The 21,167-nt window shown below is 51.4% G+C and overlaps 1 protein-coding gene across 2 annotated transcripts; it reads left to right on the top strand.

Moving 5' to 3' along the window:
* The first annotated feature begins 2,888 nt into the window (after window positions 1-2,888).
* LOC125530814 (glucose-1-phosphate adenylyltransferase large subunit, chloroplastic/amyloplastic) lies at window positions 2,889-7,908 on the top strand. 2 transcript variants are annotated; one of them, XM_048695226.1, is made up of 16 exons: window positions 2,889-3,069; window positions 4,212-4,450; window positions 4,546-4,665; window positions 5,131-5,301; window positions 5,424-5,513; window positions 5,615-5,701; window positions 5,785-5,840; window positions 5,943-6,036; window positions 6,128-6,240; window positions 6,308-6,380; window positions 6,506-6,586; window positions 6,733-6,819; window positions 6,905-7,009; window positions 7,112-7,218; window positions 7,313-7,373; window positions 7,472-7,908. In XM_048695226.1, exons 2-16 carry the CDS (start codon window positions 4,229-4,231, stop codon window positions 7,571-7,573), a joined length of 1,569 nt encoding a protein of 522 aa, XP_048551183.1. In that variant the 5' UTR covers window positions 2,889-3,069; window positions 4,212-4,228; the 3' UTR covers window positions 7,574-7,908. The 2 variants fall into 2 exon arrangements, with proteins under 2 accessions (XP_048551183.1, XP_048551190.1); XM_048695233.1 differs by lacking the exon at window positions 2,889-3,069 and adding an exon at window positions 3,174-3,299.
* Window positions 7,909-21,167: the final 13,259 nt, after the last annotated feature.

Genomic DNA, 21,167 nt, shown 5'->3' with positions numbered 1-21,167 from the left:
ATATATTGGACGACTATATTCGGACATCGGAAAGGTTCCGAGTGATTCGGGTATTTTTCGGAGTACCGGAGAGTTACGGGAATTCGCCGGGGAGTATATGGGCCTTATTGAGCCATACAGGAATAGAGAAGAGAGGCCAAAAGGAAGGAGGCGCCCCCCCCCTCTGGTCCGAATTGGACAAGGGGTGCAACCCCCTTTTCCTTGTTCCTCTCCCCCTCTTTCCTTCTCTCCTACTCCAACATGGGAAGGAGGAGTCCTACTCCCGGTGGGAGTAGGACTCCCCCCTTTGGCGCGCCCTCCTCCTAGGTCGGCCGCCTCCCCCCTTGCTCCTTTATATACGGGGGCAGGGGGGCACCCCATAGACACAATAATTGATTATTGATCTCTTAGCCGTGTGCGGTGCCCCCTTCCACCATAATCCTCGATAATATTGTAGCGGTGCTTAGGCGAAGCCCTACGACGATAGAACATCAAGATCGTCACCACGCCGTCGTGCTAACGGAACTCTTCCTCGACATTCTGCTGGATCGGAGTCCGGGGATCGTCATCGAGCTGAACGTGTGCTAGAACTCGGAGGTGCCGTAGTTTCGGTGCTTGATCGGTCGGGCCGTGAAGACGTACCACTACATCAACCGCGTTGTGCTAACGCTTCCGCTTTCGGTCTACGAGGGTACGTAGACAACACTCTCCCCTCTCGTTGCTATGCATCACCATGATCTTGCGTGTGCATAGGAATTTTTTTGAAATTACTACGTTCCCCAACACATATCATCGTTCTTATTGCATTACTTCGTTTCTCCATGAACTTAATACACTAGATGCATGCTGGATAGCGGTCGATGTGTGGACTAATAGTAGTAGAAGCAGGCAGAAGTCGGTCTACTAATCTTGGACGTAATACCTATATACATGATCATTGCTTTGTATATCGTCATAATTATTTGTTCTTCTATCAATTGCCCAACAATAATTTGTTTACCCACCGTGCGTTATTTTCCCGAGAGAAGCCACTAGTGAAATCTACGGCCCTCGGGTCTATCTTTTATCTTATTTGCTTTTCAATCTATTTTTTGCCGTATTTGTTTTCAGATCTATAATTCCAAAAACCCAAAAATACCTTGTTGCATTTTTTCTTTATTTATTTTATTTCATGTTTTATTCATATCTATTTATCCAATCTACTACAAATTAATCTATCTTTTTACCGAGAAGGGTTTGACAACCCATCTTAAACTTGAGTTGAAAGTATTTGTTCTTTATGTGCAGATACCGTTTATATAGTGTTGCCTGGTTCTCCTACTGAATTGATACCTTGGATTCCCAACTGAGGGAAATGCTTACCGTAGTTGTGATGCATCATCCCTTCCTCTTTGAGGAAATACCGATGCAGTCTCTAGCCACGTCAGACATCAAGGAGGCCGCTCAAATTAAGAAGGTCGAGATCGAGACCACCAATACTGACACCGAAGCAAAAGAGGTGGCACTCGCGATCGTGAGCGTCGACAAAAACAATATGTCACCGGCGTGAAACTGGAGGGTGTACCCACATGTAGTCCACTGGTTTTGTTGTCGGCCGGCATGATCTATGGTCGTTGCTATTTAGCTACTCCCTCCGTCCGGAAATACTTGTCATCAAAATAAATAAGACGGAATGTATCTAGATGTATTTTAGTTCTACATACATCTATTTTTGTCCATTTTGATGACAAGTTTTTTCGGACGGAGGGAGTACATCTTTTGTTGTTTTTAGATTTGTATGCACGCGGATCAGATGCGGGCTGCACGTTGGGCATACGCCCCAACGCATCCACGAGTTCGCCCATTACCATCCAAACAGACAAAATGGACGACCGTTTAAGATCTTGTTTGAGTTGTTTTTATTTTTTCCGTTTCATAATATAAGAGCGTTTTTTACGCTAGTGAACTCGTGTAACGGTTCAGGGCGCACGACACACGCGGCAGTGCGTCACGGGAGGACCCTACGGCGCGGCACGAGCACGCGGCCGGAATGAGTGGATCCGTCAACACGAGGTCCCTCGCGTCCGGACAAGCGCTTGGATCCCCCGCAACCGGCCGCGCGCCACGGCGCCCCCGCGCGTGGCGTCGCGAGAGATCGATCAACCGATCGCTCGCACGTACGAGGGAGGCCCACAGCCCAGTCCGCGGGCCCGGGCGCGGCGTGGCGCGGCGAGAGACCTTCGCCGCACGTCAGTTGGGCAGGCGGAGGCCCAGCTAAGGTGTACTATACCGCTCAAAGAAAAAAAAAACAGGAAATCGCCGGGCGGAGCGATTTGCGCCGTTGGTTCCCCCGGTGATGTGTCTGCGCACGGGGGAACGGACAAACAGACAATGGCCGCGTCCAGTGCAGGCGAGACGAACGAACGAACGAACGTGCTTTGTTGCCGCCGGCTGGTTGGGAAAGGAAATCCGACGGCGGCGGGGAGCGGAGGCCAGTTGTCGGATCCAGCCGCGCGCCAGCGTATTCCACGGCGGGCTAGCTGTGGGCGGGCGGCGAGACCTGAAGGCAACAAAAGCAGCCACGGACACGTCCAACGGCGGAGCGATCGGCCCGACGGTGGCGGCAGCGGTAGCGTGGCGGGCGGAAAGGCGGGGCGGAGGCGTGCGGCGAGGGCCAAGGGCCGAGCGAGGGGACGGTGCGGGGGGCGGTACCGTCCGTCCTGCGCTCGCACATGGCCGGGCATGGGGAATGGTGGGGGGCGGGGATAGCGCCAAGACGGAAAGAGAGTAACGTAGCCAGTCCGGGCCATGCCATGCCGCCCTCACGCTACGCCCCCTCTGCTGCCGGGCTGCTCCACACCGTCCGTTCTCTTGCACTGCAGTGGGACGCCAACGCCTCGGCCCGCTTTATATGCCCGGCCCTCCACATCACCACAGCCCCCGAACTCAACGGCTCCACCGTCTCTCCTCTCTCCCCCTCGCCACCACCACATCAGCGGGGCCACCCCCGGCCTCTTCTTCCCTGCATTTGATTGATCCGTCGCTTGCCCGGTCGCCCGTCGATCCGTTACCCCGCCGTCCGTCCGTCCCTCCCCGGCAGCCGCACCGCAGGTAACACATTTCCGTCGCTCCCTCCCCCCTTGCCGATTCATTAATTTGCGTTCCGGTCATGTGTTGGGCGCGGAATGGCGCAAAGGTGGCGGGCGGGCGCTGCCTGTTCCTCCCGGCCGGCGCATTAATGCCGCCCCGTGCCGACGCCGGCGGGGCACGGGAGGGGCGGCCCGAGCGGCGGTGGATCCATCGGCGGGGCAGCGGCGCGTGCAGGTGGGGGCGCCCGTGAGGTGAGTGAGTGAGCGACACCGCGCGCGCGGCGCCGGCGGCGTGGTTGGTGGGCCAGCCGCCGGCGAGGAGGAAGGAGGGCGGATCTTGTTGCCGGCTTAATTCCAGGATCACGGCCCCTCGTTTTCTCATCAACGGGAGCAGCAGTACCACCATCTTCATTTATTTCCCTCCTGTCTGAATTAACTGTTGCCAACGACTGAACATCACCACTTCAGTCATTTCATTCGTCGCCGCTCGCTGCAAAAGGGAGGGGGCTCGCCGGTGATTGGGGCGAGTCCTCCTTCCCTTTCCTCGATCTCTACCTGTGCCTAGTGGTGATTGCAGGAGCATTTGTTTTGCGTTCCCGACGACAGGAAAATCGAGTCCTCCTAGGATCCTGCGCGCCCTGCTTAAATTTCTTCAAATATTGCGGCTTCTAGGCTCTGACCAGCTCGGTTCCATCATCGCCGCTGCCTTGAAAATAGCACTGCTCACATGTGCATCTTTCCTCGTGTCCACAACAAGTTCACATGTGCAGTGAAATCCTCGTGCAAGTCTCCGTTTCCACTTGCAAAGTTCATCTGGATATTCTGCCTTGCTTCCCTTTGAGTTCAGAAGGGGAAACAGCAAAGGAAGAACGCCAGCCACAGGATCAGCGGATCATCTCCTGATTCACGTGACCCTGTCCTGAAAAGTCACAAAGTCCTTGACACCTTTCCCACTCTTCCACTAGTCCTTTTTCCCATGAACATTGTTGTACGCTACTGAGCTTTACAGAGGGCCGTGACCCGGCCGTGAGAGAGGGAAAAAAGCCCGTGCTCTTTTTGCTCGAACTGTAATTTCATCAGTGATTTGGGCAAAGCCATGTGCAGTTAACGGATTCTGAAGATTCCATGGTTGCTGATGATTCTGAACTTCTCATCTTGTTGCAGTTGCAGGTGGACTGCGAATGTCATCGATGCAGTTCAGCAGCGTGCTGCCCCTGGAGGGCAAGGCGTGCGTCTCCCCCGTCAGGAGAGAGGGCTCAGCCTGCGAGCGCCTCAAGGTCGGGGACAGCAGCAGCATCAGGCATGAGAGGGCCTCCAGGAGGATGTGCAACGGCGGCAGGGGCCCCGCCGCCACGGGCGCGCAGTGCGTGTTCACCTCCGACGCCAGCCCAGCAGACACCCTTGTGAGTTCCCTGTCCATCCCAACCAGATGATGATCGAATTGCACTGTTATGTTAGCATCTCTAACTTTTTGATGCAAAAAAAAAAACACCTGCAGGTTCTCCGGACGTCCTTCAGGAGGAATTACGCTGATCCGAACGAGGTCGCGGCCGTCATACTCGGCGGTGGCACCGGGACTCAGCTCTTCCCACTCACAAGCACAAGGGCCACACCTGCTGTAAGATGACACATTTCATCATGCAGTTCTATGTTTTTAACTGTCTTGCTCCTTTTCTATTACAGGTTGATAGTTTGACACAGTACATCTCAGTTGCAGAAATGAATTTTAAAAAATCTGTGTTACTTACAGATATGTTGTATCGTAGATGATTCGCAGTTTTAGATAGATAGGAATGAGAAAGCTTCATTTAAATTTCACTTGTTATCTATCTGCACATGGCAGCTGATTTGGATAGGACCAGTTGAAGTACAGCTCATTATTCAGTAGCAAGGTTTCTGCATTGTGTTGTGTTTAAATCATTATTAGCAGCAGTGGTTTCTGTAGCCGGACCCGATGATGCCCCCCACTTTAACCGACATGATGTCAACCTCAAGGCTATCAGTGACCATCCATGTAGCTCGTCCAGTCATCTTCGGATCGCCAGCCTGAATCTTGTTCCTTTCCCTTTGTTGCATTGCTCAGGTTCCTATTGGAGGATGTTACAGGCTCATCGACATTCCCATGAGCAACTGCTTCAACAGTGGCATCAACAAGATATTCGTCATGACCCAGTTCAACTCGGCCTCTCTTAATCGTCACATTCATCGCACCTACCTCGGCGGGGGAATCAATTTCACTGATGGATCTGTTGAGGTAGTTGACCTCAGCTTATTAGTTTGTTGTACTCAACTTTTTTTATGATCTTCATCTCGATGTCTTGGGCTTTTAGCTGACTACAGCACACGTTGACTGATACACCTTTTTGCAACAAATAGGTATTGGCCGCGACGCAAATGCCTGGGGAGGCTGCTGGATGGTTCCGCGGAACAGCGGACGCCGTCAGAAAATTTATCTGGGTGCTTGAGGTGAGAAGAGTGTCTAGGAGCACATGGCCCACCTTGCACATCATACTTGTACATCTGGATCTGTTAAAGTAATGCTTATTGTATTCTGTCTACCTCTCCAGGACTATTATAAGAATAAATCCATAGAGCACATTTTGATCTTGTCGGGCGATCAGCTTTATCGCATGGATTACATGGAGCTTGTGCAGGTTTGTGATGTTCTCTTTAACCAGCTCTAGTGTATGTTCTGTTTTGAACTGGCTGACAAAGCTTATTCATACATCCTTTACAGAAACATGTGGATGACAATGCTGACATTACTTTATCATGTGCCCCTGTTGGAGAGAGGTATTAACTATTCTTGTACATCCCAGATCCTTATTTATGAGTTGTATCTTCCTTTTGGTGAAGTTGCACTGCATCCTGATTTGCTTTTCTTTGTTTTGGAAGCCGGGCATCTGAGTACGGGCTAGTGAAGTTCGACAGTTCAGGCCGTGTGGTCCAATTTTCTGAGAAGCCAAAGGGTGCCGATCTGGAAGCGATGGTTAGCGCTCACCTTAGCTCACTGATTCAGATATATCTCTACATCTTGAATGAGGTCTAGTTTCTGAAATTTAACCCATTGATCATTGCAGAAAGTGGATACCAGTTTTCTCAATTTCGCCATAGACGACCCTGCTAAATATCCATATATTGCGTCGATGGGAGTTTATGTCTTCAAAAGAGATGTTCTGCTGAACCTTCTAAAGTAAGAACCTGCTCTTGTGACGATGCGGTTCTCCTGTCAGACTGAATTCTAATGTTGGCATTCTCAGGTCAAGATACGCAGAACTACATGACTTTGGGTCTGAAATCCTCCCGAGAGCTCTGCATGATCACAATGTGCAGGTAAAATTACCATGTGAACTTTATTCATTGTTTCTGCTGGGGAGGTAGCACCTGCATGAAATGCAGTCTGTAAAAACGATTTCCTCTGCATTGCACGACCGTTCATTTGACACTATGTTTGTCAGGCATATGTCTTCACTGACTACTGGGAGGACATTGGAACAATCAGATCCTTCTTCGATGCGAACATGGCCCTCTGCGAGCAGGTGACATTCTAGTTTTGTTTCTTCCAAGTTGACTTGATGTTATTGCAGAAGTAGTTAGGCTTAAATCATCTGATAAATGATAAAGTTGCACTGAGAGACTTCAAGTAACATAATTTCAATCTTCTCACACATTTTTTATTTTGCAGCCTCCAAAGTTTGAATTTTATGATCCAAAAACTCCCTTCTTCACTTCGCCTCGGTACTTACCACCAACAAAGTCAGACAAGTGCAGGGTACGTGTTAGAATGGACCTGCTATTCAGACTATTCCATACAAGCCTTGGTAGTAAGCATCTGATATGGATTCTTCTGTGTGCAGATCAAAGAAGCGATCATTTCGCACGGCTGCTTCTTGCGTGAATGCAAAATCGAGCACTCCATCATCGGCGTTCGTTCACGCCTAAACTCCGGAAGCGAGCTCAAGGTATGTTTTTTCGCACCAAATTAATGCATGTGGTGCATGCCAACTGTAAAACTCATCATGTGTCTGAACGCTGTCATTCTTCTGAATGGTGTTTGTTTGCAGAACGCGATGATGATGGGCGCGGACTCGTACGAGACCGAGGACGAGATCTCGAGGCTGATGTCGGAGGGCAAGGTCCCCATCGGCGTCGGGGAGAACACAAAGATCAGGTGAGAGAGACTGATCTGTACCTCAAAACAACACGTATCGTTCGGCGCAAGTGAGACATTATCTCTAACACTTTTTTGCGTGGATACATTGCAGCAACTGCATCATCGACATGAATGCGAGGATAGGAAGGGACGTGGTCATCTCAAACAAGGAGGTAAGATAACCTCCTTCAGAGTTTAAACTTGGTCCCAAAATTCTGAAGAAAACAACACTTGTCTCTGAAACCATGCTGCTTTGTGCCATTTCTGACAGGGAGTGCAAGAAGCCGACAGGCCGGAGGAAGGGTACTACATCAGGTCCGGGATCGTGGTGATCCAGAAGAACGCGACCATCAAGGACGGCACCGTCGTGTAGAGCGCCGCCGGGTCGGCGCGACGGGTTCTGCGACAACCTCTGTGCTGCATTGATCGTCGTCGTTGTCTCGAGGCCGGGACTGAAGAAGCGATCTGGGGACGGGAGGCGTTTGAAGCTTGAATGGTTGAGACTGAAAGTGAAGGCGCGCGCAGGCAGCATTAGTAGTAAGTAGTAAGTAGCAGTGGAACAAAGTAATAGTCGTTTTTCCCCTGTAATAAATAAGAGGCTGTGTGTTGAGGTAAAGAAGTGGCAGCGATCAAACAAACTCCCGGGGGATGTTCGTGTAAATAAAACTCTATCTAGACTTGTGAAATTTTCAGGGGGTTTTCCCGTCGTCTCTGTCGGTCGACATTGCCACTTTCCTGTGGTGGTTGTCGCCTCTGACGGTCTTTCATATGATGGTTGCTTTATTTATAAAGCGGGGAAACCTACTTTAAAATGTTGCCACCTTACCGTCCATCGGGCGCCACCGCAACAACAATATGTTGCCACCTCAGGTGGAAACCAACAGATACGGTCAGGAACTTTGAATTTGAGAATAACTCATGACCGTTCTTCCTTCGGAGCTCGGATTGCCTTCTGTGGCAACTCCTCCCCCTCGCGATGGCATGTGGCTGTCGGTTAGTAGGGAGGTCGTCGGGGCCTCACGTTCAGACCGTGTTTGTTATCGGCCGTGTCCTCCATGAATGTCCCGTCCAGTTTACAATGTTTACTAATCTGATTCTTTTTCTTCCTTAATGTTGCCTTCTTTTGGAAGAACTTTGTGTTCCGGTCCCCCTCCTTGAGCCATTGTACTCTGGATCACCGACGCCACATTATTTCCTCCCTGTGGTACAGCTTGGCCAGTTTATCTTGCACTTCACATTCTTCTTTTTTTTCTCGAATACGCACGAGTGTGCGTACTATATATTAAAGGAAGAGGGTGATGACAAGAGCCCGTCCACGTTGGCATTCACATGTTGCAATGTTACATGCGGACCAACACCGCCGGCTTAGCCGTGTACTACCAAAGCCTAACTTCTTCCCTCAGCCCACCTAACTAAACCTTCCAGAAGAGGTTCTACGCTGCCTTTGAAGATGCCAGCTTGCTTCCATGTGCGTCCTTCGGTGTCAATTCTACTCACGAGCGTCTTCAAGGGGAGGGATGCGCCATCGAAGACGATCGCGTTTTGGTGCTTCCAGATTTCCCACAACACTAGCAGCAGCAATGCGTGTGTGTCCTTCATCGCTGGCCCAAGAGTAGCTGTGATGGCGCCCCAGTCCCGCAGCCTCGAGTCCGGGCTTGGCGTCCACTTTGGCCTACCGAGAGCTCCACAAAGGACATGCCAAACATCCCTCACAAAGACACAACCCAAAAGGAGATGATCGATGGTCTCTTCGTGCTGGTCACAGAAGGGGCACGCCTCTTGGTGGTCCAAGCCTCGCCTCGCGAGTCTGTCTGAGGTCCAGCACCTGTTGTGCATCGCCAGCCAGAGAAAGAAACGGCAATGGAGTGGGGCCTTTGATTTCCACGTAAATTCTGCCATCGGCTCTACTTCCCACCCCACAAACCGGGCCTCGTAAGCAGATTTAGTGGAGTAGTCCCCATTGGCCTCCCAACTCCAGGTCATGCGGTCCGGTTCTGCCGGTCTAAGCGCCATGTTACTTACCCGGTCCCAAAGGCTCATGTATTCATTCAACTGCTCGCTGGAGAGGTCGGGGCCGATGTCTAAAGCCCAGTCCCCCGTATAAACCGCCCGATGGACCGTCCGAGAACCCCGCGCACTGGGAGCGACAATTGCATATATGGATGGGGCAAGGTCTTGGACCGTAAAGCCGCCGAGCCACCGATCTTCCCAGAAGCGGGCACACTTGCCATCGCCCAGCATAGTTTTTGTGGCTGCCCTGAAGAGTTGCCGCGATTCCACAGGAACTGTAATTTGGAATTCAGCCCATGGTCTGGACTGATCTGTGTGCTGGAGCCAGAGCCGTCGGGCTTGAATAGCTATGTTCAGCCACCGGACGTTGGGAAGGCCCAAGCCGCCCGCCCACTTGGGCGCGCAAACGGCCTCCCAGGCAACTCTGCAGTGCCCACCATTGGCGCTCGCGCGGGCGCACCAGAGGAAGCCCCTGCAAATTCTTCTCATGGCTTTGAGCACCTTCTGAGGAATGTCAAGCGCCATCATTGCGTGGATCAGAGTTGCACAGGGGACCGATTTGCTCAGCAGAAGGCGGCCACTCTTCGGCATGGAGGTGGCCCTCCAAGTTGGCAGTTTGCGCGCAAGGCAATCCACGAGCCCCATCAGCTGAGCCGACGTTTGTTTCCGGATTGTAAGCGGTAGGCCGAGGTATTTGCAAGGATATACACCCGTCGGGCATCCCAGGATTTGCTCCACTCGTTCCATGTCAGTTGTAGTGCATCGGATGGGCAATGCCATGCTTTTGGAGAGGTTCACCATAAGGCCTGAAGCCTCTCCAAAGCTGTGAAGGATCATAGCACTTGCCCGCATGTCAGCATCTTTCGGTTTGACAAAGAGCATCACATCGTCAGCAAACAGCAAGAGTCGCTGTTGTAGCCCAATCCGGGCCAGCGGAGACAGGATGGCACGAGATGCGGCCATCTGGAACATCTTGTGCAGTGGCGAGAGGGGCGCGCCCTGTCGCATGCCCCTGGCATTGAAGATTGGCCTGCCGGGGTGTCCGTTTACCATGATCCGTGTCGAAGAGGTGGCCAAAAGTCCACACACCCACTCAATCCACCTCGCACCAAAGCCCATTGCCCGCAGCACCTTGAAAAGAAAAGGCCATTGAACCGTGTCGAATGCTTTCGTGATATCCAGCTTGAGCATCATCGTGGGTTCCCGGAGGGCATGCAATCGACGCGCCATGCATTGGACCAACATGAAATTGTCGTGGATGGACCGACCTTTGATGAAGGCACTCTGGTGGATGCCCACCAACTCAGGCAGCTCTAGCGACAACCTAACTGCCATTGCTTTGTCAAAAATCTTCACAGCCCCATGCATGAGGCTGACCGGCCGGTAGTCCTTGATGTCCTCCGCCCCATCGATCTTGGGGAGGAGAGTAACAATAGCTTTGTTGATCGCCGGCAGCCCGTGCATGTCACCTTGGTGGAAGAGGTCCATGGCGTGCATGATGTCATCCTTGATTATGGGCCAGCAAGATGCATAGAATCTTCCAGTGAAGCCGTCCGGTCCCGGCGCCTTGTCCATGGGCATGGACTTGACTACCTGCTCAATCTCATCCACAGTAAAAGGCACCTCGAGGTGTGCCATGTCTCTACGCGGCAGGTTCAGGGCTTCCAGGTTAAGAGTCTGCGCCCGTAGTGGTGCCGCCCCCAACAAGCGGTCGTAGAAGCCATCCACCAAGCAGGAAAGCTCATCCTGGCCCGAGGCCACAGCCTTCCCTTCCTTGAGAGCGGTGATCAAGTTGCGCCGTTGGCGGTGACGGGCGTGGCTATGAAAAAACTTGGTGTTCGCGTCCCCCTCACGAAGAAAGAGGAGACGGGAACGCAGCCGTGCAATTGTGCGCTCAAGGGAGGATAGCCCAAGCAGCTTCCTTTTTAGAATTTTGTGCAACTCCCGCTCCGGAGAAGAAAGCTCCCTTGCATCCATGGCCGTGTCTAGGCGAAAAATTACTTCTAGGGCTATTGCAATCTGCATCTTGACGTTGCCCACCCACCGGTCACTCCACTTCTTTAGAGCCTTGGCCGTGGCTCTAAGTTTTTGATCGAGCACAACGTACGGGTTTCCACCCTGTGGGATCGACGCCCAAGCGTCCCTGACCGTGTCAAAGAATCCGTCTGCCTTCGTCCAAAAAGACTCGAACTTGAATCTCCGTCCCATGCTCAACTCCGCATCAAGGTTCAGCAACATGGGGCAATGATCGGAAACTGCCGTGCTCAGCGCCGTAAGGATGTTGTTAGGGTACATGTCTTCCCAAGAGTTGGTGCAAAAAACATGGTCAATCTTCTCCATGGTTGCCCGATCTCGTTCATTTGACCACATATACCTTCTACCATTCAGATAGAGCTCCTTGAGCTCGAGCAAGTTAAGCCGCCTACGGAACCGGGACGTCATCCGCCTGTTGATCAACTCGTTGTTCTTATCCTCGGGGTTTACTAGCAAATTGAAGTCGCCCACGACCACCCAGGGTCCCGCGTGCAAGTCCCGAATGTCGATTAGCTCTTGCATGAATTCGATCTTCTCAAGATCCCGCTGCGGACCATAGACGCCTGTGAGCCACCACTCTTGGCCTTCTCAAGGCCGAACTAATGCAGTCAAGGTGTTGCTGGTGTAGTGCGAGTTTGAGACCGCCACGATCGACGCGTCCCAAGATAGAAGTATCCCGCCCCTCGTACCGATAGCCGGAAGGTAGAAAAAGTGCTCGAATTTATTTCCGAGGCAGTGCCTCACGATGTCAAGAGTTACAACTTCTAATTTAGTCTCCTGGAAGCAAACCACTGCGGGGTTTGCCGCGGCCACCACCTGCCCAACGGCACACCTACGAGCTGGGTTGTTCAAGCCGCGAACGTTCCACACGAGGATCTTGGACGGTTGTGCGTTCATTTCAAAGGCCTACCGAGCTGCCACGGACTGGGCACTAGCGTGCGCCATCCACCGCCTCATCATGCTTGAGCAAAGGCAGGACCGAAGGCTCCCAACCAAAAAGGGTTAGGATGGCCTTGATATGCCCGTCGTTTAGTGGCTGCTGGAACAGCTGAGCATATGCGTGCAGCGCGTCGTCTGAGATTTGGTCCCCTTCATTAGCCAAGCAAAGCTTCCGAATAAGCACCCCTTGCTGCTTAGAGGCATGCGAGCCCTGTCCAGCTCCACGCGCGATCCTCACACTCCTCCTGGGGTTTGAGACCGGTTGTCTCCTCTGCCTGGGAGGCATTTTGGCCGCTGGTGGTTCTCTGGCAAGTGGCCTAGCAAGAATTGGGGAAGGGGCAATCACGAGCTCTTCACGTAGCGCAACCAACGGGTGCATGCGGGTGCATGGCGTGCATGGCTCGTCTCCACTACGGGCCTGGCAGCTGGCAGGTCCCTGCTGCTGTGCCGAGGGGCTGAGCTGCACCAGCTCCCAGGCCTGATCCTGCCTGCCACGGATTGGCGCGGTGGGTGTGCAGAGCTTCCCATCCAATTGGTCGTCATTAGCCAGTGGTTCAAGCAACGAGGCCGAGATGTCGCGACTTGGGGACAGCAGGTGGGCGCTGTCGCATGCGCCAGGCAGGGGCAGAGCCATGGACCCGACCAACAAGGGAGGTGGGCCACCACACACAGCCAAGGCAGCAGGGCCGCCCGAATCCCGAGTCCGCCCCATACCCACGGTTACCATGCCCACAGATGGTGGCAACGCTGACTCCCGGGCCCCAGTGCACGACCTCGATTATTGGCCAATCAAGCCAACACACGAGGCAGAACTCTCTAGAGGCTGACTGTCCATCATCTGGGCGACCGACGTGTTGGTGAACGTAGCAGAATTTTAAAATTTTCTACGCATCACCAAGATCAATATATGGAGTCATCTAGCAACGAGGGAGAGAGTAGTGCATCTACATACCCTTGTAGATCGCGCGTGGAAGCGTTCAAGAGAACGGGGTTGATGGAGTCGTACTCATCGTGATCCAAATCACCGATGACCTAGCGCCGAACGGACGGCACCTCCGCGTTCAACACACGTACGGTTGGGAAGACGTCTCCTCCAACTTGATCCAGCAAGGGGGAAGGAGAGGTTGATGAAGATCCAGCAGCACGACGGCGTGGTGGTGGAAGCAACGGTGATCTCGGCAGGGCTTCGCCAAGCTCAGGGAGAGGGAGGAGTGTCACGGGAGGGAGAGGGAGGCGCCAGGGGCTAGGGTGCGGCTGCTCTCCCTCCCCCCTCTTTATATAGGGGCCTTGGGGGGGAGCCGGCCCTAGGGAGATGGATCTCCAAGGGGGCGGCGGCCAAGGGGTGGCTTCCCCCCCCCCCCAAGCCAAGTGGGGGGCGCCCCCACCCCTAGGGTTTCCCAACCCTAGGCGCAGGGGAGGCCCAAGGGGGGCGCACCAGCCCACTAGGGGCTGGTTCCCCTCCAACTTCAACCCATGGGGCCCTCCGGGATAGGTGGCCCCACCCGGTGGACCCCCGGGACCCTTCCGGTGGTCCCAGTACAATACCGATTACCCCCGAAACTTTCCCGATGGCCGAAACTTGACTTCCTATATATAAATCTTCACCTCCGGACCATTTTGAAACTCCTCGTGATGTCCGGGATCTCATCCGGGACTCCGAACAACTTTCGGGTTACCGTATGCTAATATCTCAACAACCTTAGCGTCACCGAACCTTAAGTGTGTAGACCCTACGGGTTCGGGAGACACGCAGACATGACCGAGACGACTCTCCGGTCAATAACCAACAGCGGGATCTGGATACCCATGTTGGCTCCCACATGCTCCTCGATGATCTCATCGGATGAACCACGATGTCGAGGATTCAATCAATCCCGTATACAATTCCCTTTGTCAATCGGTACGTTACTTGCCCGAGACTCGATCATCAGTATCCCAATACATCGTTCAATCTCGTTACCGGCAATTCACTTTACTCGTACCGTAATGCATGATCCCGTGATCAACCACTTGGTCACATTGAGCTCATTATGATGATGCATTACCGAGTGGGCCCAAAGATACCTCTTCGTCATACGGAGTGACAAATACAAGTCTCGATTCGTGCCAACCCAACAGACACTTTCGGAGATACCTGTAGTGTACCTTTATAGTCACCCAGTTATGTTGTGACGTTTGGCACACCCAAAGAACTTCTACGGTATCCGGGAGTTGCACAATCTCATGGTCTAAGGAAATGATACTTGACATTTAGAAAAGCTATAGCAAACGAACTACACGATCTTTGAGCTATGCTTAGGATTGGGTCTTGTCCATCACATCATTCTCCTAATGATGTGATTCCGTTATCAATGACATCCAATGTCCATAGTCAGGAAATCATGACTATCTTTTGATCAACGAGCTAGTCAACTAGAGGCTCACTAGGGACGTGTTGTGGTCTATGTATTCACACATGTATTACGATTTCCGGATAACACAATTATAGCATGAATAATAAACAATTATCATGAACAAAGAAATATAATAATAACAATTTTATTATTGCCTCTAAGGCATATTTCCAACACGACGAAGACCCAGTCTGCTCGGTCCCTCCGGTCAAAAGATCCACCTGACCATCCACCGTCAGCCCTGCCCTGCTCTGTCCTATCTCCTTATCTCCGACGCCAGGCAGGTCCACCTCGAGGGGGTCCAGAGGGGCCGGTCGCGACGCCGCTGAAGGCGCGGCCACGACCGCCTGGAGCACCGCCTCCCTCGCCGGAGGGGCCAAAGCCACCGAAGAAGCGCCCGAGCCTCCACACTCCACGCTCGCGGACCGGCGACCCGCCCCAGGCCGCGTCGACGGGCCACGGCCAAGATCACCACCCGCGGAAGAGTCGTCCCGGCCACCGCTCCGCGAGGGCGGCGAAGGCGGCGGCGGCGAACCCGCATCGCCAGGCGCATCCAGCCGGGCCGGTGGCGCCAGCTGAGAAATTGAGATGGGATAGCAGAGCGCTGTAGGGGTGTCGGAGACGAGGCCGTGACGGCCGCGTGCTGGTTCCTTGATGAACAACCTGCGCTGGGATGGGATCGCCGTCGGATCATCTGTGCGTAGCCAGACATGGAACGCCGACATGTCGAAGCGTCGAGCCGTGCGCTCCGCAACCTGCTCCACAAAGCCACAACCTCGCAGGAGCACCTCAGCCGTCTTCTTAGTCCACGCATGGGCCGGCACACCGACGAGCCTGAGCGGCACAAAGATAGGCAGGTGGGCACCTGTTGCCTGGCCCTGCCGGAGCCAAGGCCGGAGCGAAAACTCGAATCTGCCCGCCGAACCGCGTCCAGCGGCGCGTCTGCGGTCAACCTTGAGCTGGCGAATGATAGGGTGCTTGCAGATCACCAGAAAATCCTCCAGGAAGAAAGGTCGGATGGACATGTCATTCAGGTCAATGCCAAACTCGTTGTGCAGCGTGGCCGACGCTTCGGCCAAGTCCACAGCCGGCCTCGAGCCGGTGACCGAGACGACCACCGCCAGGGCCAAGCTAGCCTCCATCCCCCGCAGTTCCTCAGAGTCGTCCAGGAAGCATCGATCATCCTCCACTGCGGCCGTAGCAGCAACCGCAACCAACAGGGAAGGCCGCCGGTCTACTCCACTGCCAGCAAACGGCACCGAAAAGTCCGGTCCACTCACACTGCCAACAGACTCCACCCGCATCCGCGGGCGCCAGGGGCTCACCAGTCGAACGGCCCCCACCGGGGGAGGGCCCGGCGGTGGTGGCGGCAGCGACGCCGGAGACCGCGTACGGGCACGGGACGGTGGCAGGGGAGGAAAGGCGTCCACTTGGCCGGCGGGCGCAGCTGACACACCCCCACCCCCAGGAGGCGAGGCGCAGGATTCGCGGCGACAGAGCTGGGCGCCAGCGGCCCCTGAGGCAGCCCCACCGGCGGGGAAGCGCTCCCACACAGGTGGCACTCCCTGGCGATGTAGCACTTCACATTCTTCTCTCAAAGGTTCTCTTCGGCCAGAGCCTCCTTCGGTCGATTAAGTACTTCATTCAACTTCTTATTTCCTTCAGAACTCTTCCAAACTCATCTTTACTCCATGCTTGCAGCAATCCTGACATGCCCTTCAATTTTTATTTGTGTCCTTTATTGTTTTGGTTTTGTCTTCCTTGGTGATATGTACATCGGCGGCAGAGGCGGGATACCCATCGGCACCGTCCCCGCCACTACTATTTCTTTCCCCACCCTCACCCCAATGTTCAAATTCTTATATTTGCTAAGGGCAAAAGGGCATCTCCCTTCTCTCCTTCCCCCATCGGTCCTACGGTTTTAGAGGATTCGAGGTTGTGTCCCCAACCTCGTCTCTTTTATTTGGCTCAACATCTTCAGACGATGTCTTAGTGGATGTGTTACTTCCCCTTCCTCCTCCTCCTACGTCGTCTTCCCCTACCCCACATGAAACCCCGAGTAGATGCATTTGGCTATGCATATGGTACAACCCTTTTTGAGCAAGCATCCATGTTCCATAATCCATACTGCTTATGTATGTCGTCCGATACACCATCACCACATTCTTCATGAATGTAACCCATTAGCCCACAAACCTTGCAGAAGAAAGGTACTTTCTCATATTTAACTAGTAGCATTTTTCTTCCTTCGCCAATGATATTCAATGAAACAAAACGGGCTAGGCCTTTATTCACCTGCACTCTCACCCTTACGCGAACATAGTTCCCTTCATATAGAAGGTACGACGGCATCTGAACCTCCCTAACCCTGCCAATCCTATGCTAAATCGTCCACAACAGCATCATGGCGGTAGCGTTCTGGAATGTTGTGCATTTGTGCCTAGGAAAGTAGTGGTTGCACCCACGTTTGATGCACCCACACAATGAACAGAAAAAGTCAAGTCAAACACTAGTTAGTTATTAAGGTGAGATGCACCAAAGCAGCGCTCGTTGCACTAGCGCACTATCTTTTCATAGTCTTCGATCATCACACCCAACCCTCCAACCCTTTAAAAATCCATGGTGCCATATGAACCGCCTTCGTCCAGTACCCCAAGCAGAACATCCGAAAGATGAACACACTGTTCCTCGCTTCCTGCATTTTGGCATATATACTTTAATCCCCATAGAAACTTTAGGGCTTCAAAAAGCGCCGACGACTGGACGATTTGTTGGTAATCACCTTCCAATCGCCTGCGCAGATCCATGATGTCGTCCAGTTCTTCATCTTTTAGGTTTATTAGGCGTTGCGTGTGATGATTACAAAAGAGGTAAATACACTAGAAGTCACACAACTTGCACGCAACATTCAGTTTAGTGCATAAACTTGTAAAATACGTGTTTCTGGTTATCTAACTTGTCATCTCATTCATATACGGTGCTTCCTACCGTATTCCTACGCGTGCCAACGTGGCAGGGCCACCGTTAGTGGCTGAGGCTGGTTTTTTTTTTGTAAGAAAGGATCCATACATTCTATTCATTTTTACACAAAAAATCCTCAAATAAAATGAAAGAAGCTGCAGCGCATGATGGGATTCAAACCGAGGAGCTAGCACGATCCGCCTAGCATAGAGAGCCACTAGACCAACTAACAGTTGACGCTGAAATGCACAGTAAAAGCTATTTAACACGTACTGCATAAATAAAAATAGAAATTAAAACAACAAAAGGGTTTGCTGAAAAGGGAAAGCCCCAGTTTGATACTATGGCATCGTGTACAAGTGCCAACCATCAGGCCACAACTACACTTAATAACATAAACAAATTTTATCTTGTGTATTGTTATTTTCTATGTAAGATAGATTTTGAAAGATCGTGGATGTCGCCTAGAGGGGGGGTGAATAGGCGTTTTAAAATAATTATGGTTTAGGCTTGAACAAATGCGGAATAAACCTAGCGGTTAATTTGTCAAGCACAAAACCTAAAACAACTAGGCTCACTTATGTGCACCAACAACTTATGCTAAGCAAGATAAGCAACTATGTGATAGCAAGACATATGACAAGAAACAATATGGCTATCACAAAGTAAAGTGCATAAGTAAAGGGGCTCGGGTAAGAGATAACCGAGGCACGCGGAGACGATGATGTATCCCGAAGTTCACACCCTTGCGGATGCTAATCTCCGTTTGGAGCGGTGTGGAGGCACAATGCTCCCCAAGAAGTCACTAGGGCCACCGTAATCTCCTCACGCCCTCGCACAATGCAAGATGCCGTGATTCCACTAAGGGACCCTTGAGGGCGGTCACCGAACCCGTACAAATGGCAACCTTGGGGGCGGTCACCGAACCCGTACACTTTGGCAACCCTTGGGGGCGGTCACCGGTACCCGTCAAATTGCTCGGGGCGATCTCCACAACCTAATTGGAGACCCCGGCGCTTGCACGGAGCTTTGCACCACAATGATTGAGCTCCAAACACCAACAACCGTCTAGGGCGCCCAAGCACCCAAGAGGAACAAGCTCAAGGGTACCAAGCACCCAAGAGTAATAAGCTTCTCAACTTGTAACTTCCACGTATCACGTGGAGAACTCAAACCGATGCACCAAATGCAATGGCAAGGGCACACGGAGTGCCCAAGTCTCTCTCTCAAATCCCACCGAAGCAACTAATGTTAGGGAGGAAAATGAGAGGAAGAACAAGAAAGAGAACACCAAAAACTCCAAGATCTAGATCCTAGGGGTTCCCCTCACATAGAGAAGAAAGTGATTGGTGAAAATGTGGATCTAGATCTCCTCTCTCTTTTCCCTCAAAAACTAGCAAGAATCCATGAAGGGATTGAGAGTTAGCAAGCTCGAAGAAGGTCAACAATGGGGGAAGAACACGAGCTCAAAAAGAATCAGGTTCAATGGGGAAGAAGACCCCCTTTTATAGGAAGGGAAAAATCCAACCGTTATCCCCCACTCAGCCCCGCAGAGAGCGGTACTACCGCGGAGGCAGGGCGGTACTACCGCTCGTAAGCGGTACTACCGCTCCCCCTCAGCGGTACTGCCGCGCCAGAAGAAAAAGGGTTGGGGCTGGGACCCAGAGCGGTACTACCGTGGAGGCAGGGCGGTACTACCGCAAATAAGCGGTACTACCGCCACTACTACCGCAGCTAGTGCCGCAAAACCCGACACGAGAAAAAGCGCACTCGAGTCGAGGCGGTAGGAGCACGGAGCCGCAGCGGTACTACTGCTGAGACCATCAAGCGGTACTACCGCTTCGAGGAGCGGTACTACCGCTTAGTGAGCTTCAGCGGTACTACCGCTATGGCCCGCGGTACTACCGCTGGGTCCAGGACAAAAACCACACTCCAGAAAACCAGAACTGCCATAACTTCTGCATATGAGCTCCGAATTGAGCAAACTCAAGCTTGTTGAAAACAAGACGACGAGTAGCATCAAAAGAGCGACTGGTTATAGTAAGAAGAGGCAGGGGAGGTATGCCAACAAAAAGAGGAGTGAAACCTCCAACCGAGAAGAACCGGCAAAACCTCCAACATCGAAAACATCATAGAAGAAGCATGTGAACTCCGTTTTCGATGAACTCGAGCTTGTCATCAAGATGACCACAAGCTCTAAGACTCTCAAAGAGAACCAAACAAGAACCAAGAAAGATGATGCAAGGATGCAATGGTTTGAGCTCTCAGCGAACGATACGATCAAGCTACTCATCGAGAGCCCCCCTTGATAGTACGACAATCAATCCTATAACCCGGTCTCCCAACTACCATCATGAGACCGGTAAAATAGAAAACCTATCAAGGGCAAACCTTTGCCTTGCACATGGTCCACTTGAGCTAGATGATGACGATCTTGACTCCCTCAAGTCGGACCACCTTTCTTGATTGGATTGACTCGATGAAGACTAGTTGATTGCTCCCCCATACTCCACTATGGGTGAGCCACTCTTCCGCACATCTTCACAAGTCCATTGTCACCACAAAGGACGGCAAGCTTCAAGCATTTGATCTCTTCGTGATGCTCCACCTGAACTTGCACACCGCAACCTAACCCCACAAAGAACCCTCACGAAGACCATGGGTTAGTACACAAAGCGTAATTGACAATGCTTACCATACCATGGGATCACTTGATCCCTCTCGGTACATCTTCTATGCTTTGTGGGTTGATCAACTTGATTCACTCTTTAACTTAGTCTTGATCAACCTCTCACAAGACCAATCTTTAGGTAATTCCTTGAATAGCACCTTGGTCGACACAAACTCTCCTTGAAACCAACACATGTACTCCAAGAAAAGCCTATGGACAAAACCTTCAAATATAACTCAAGGCAACCATTAGTCCATAGAGATTGTCATCAATTACCAAAACCAAACATGGGGGCACCGCATGTTCTTTCAGATTTGATTTTAGTTTATTAGTGATAAATAGAGATAAAAAAAGATAAAAGTGCTATGTATTGTATGGTATAAAATTTATGTATTCCAATGGCAGCAAGCTATGTTTATTTTTTTATGCAAAGATGGATTTTTTTTCATATAGTACCTAACTTTAAATGTATATTCCCGCAAAAAATAGTGCAGAATGAACGAATGCAAATTATTTTGTACAAACCAATGAAATTTTTGGTTGAATTTGATTTTCTAAAATTCTAAAGTCTGGATAAAGGAAATAAAATGTAGAATGAATATACGTAAATTCTTTTGGACAAATCAACGGAATTTTTGTTTGAATTTGAATATTTCTAAATTTAAATATTTATATAAAAGGAAATATAGTGCACAGTGAATGTACGTATGTTTTTCATACAAATAAACTCAATTTATGCTTGAATTCGAATAAATGTAAATTTTAAAATCTAGATAAAAGAACATACAATGCAGAATGGATGTACATAAATTCTTCTGGGCAAATCAAATATATTTTTGTTTGAATTCGCAAAAAATAAAAATTACAATCTAGATAAAAAGAAATATAGTGTAGAATGAATGTACATTAATTTTTCAGACAAATCAACTATTTTTTTGGAACGCAACAAATTTTATTTT

Source organism: Triticum urartu, chromosome 1, assembly GCF_003073215.2.
Source record: "Triticum urartu cultivar G1812 chromosome 1, Tu2.1, whole genome shotgun sequence".
In the NCBI taxonomy this organism is placed as follows: domain Eukaryota; kingdom Viridiplantae; phylum Streptophyta; class Magnoliopsida; order Poales; family Poaceae; genus Triticum; species Triticum urartu.
The sequence above is the reverse complement of the archived record's forward strand: the minus strand, read 5'-3'. Positions and strand labels throughout refer to the sequence as shown.

What these genes read in the sequence shown, in the direction of transcription:
- LOC125530814 (XM_048695226.1), top strand. Translation starts at nt 4,229, where the DNA reads ATGTCATCGATGCAGTTCAGCAGCGTGCTGCCCCTGGAGGGCAAGGCG. An exon ending in GCACAAGGGCCACACCTGCT is followed by an intron (nt 4,666 to 5,130) that starts GTAAGATGACAC and finishes TGCATTGCTCAG; the next exon opens with GTTCCTATTGGAGGATGTTA. An exon ending in ACTCCGGAAGCGAGCTCAAG is followed by an intron (nt 7,010 to 7,111) that starts GTATGTTTTTTC and finishes GTTTGTTTGCAG; the next exon opens with AACGCGATGATGATGGGCGC.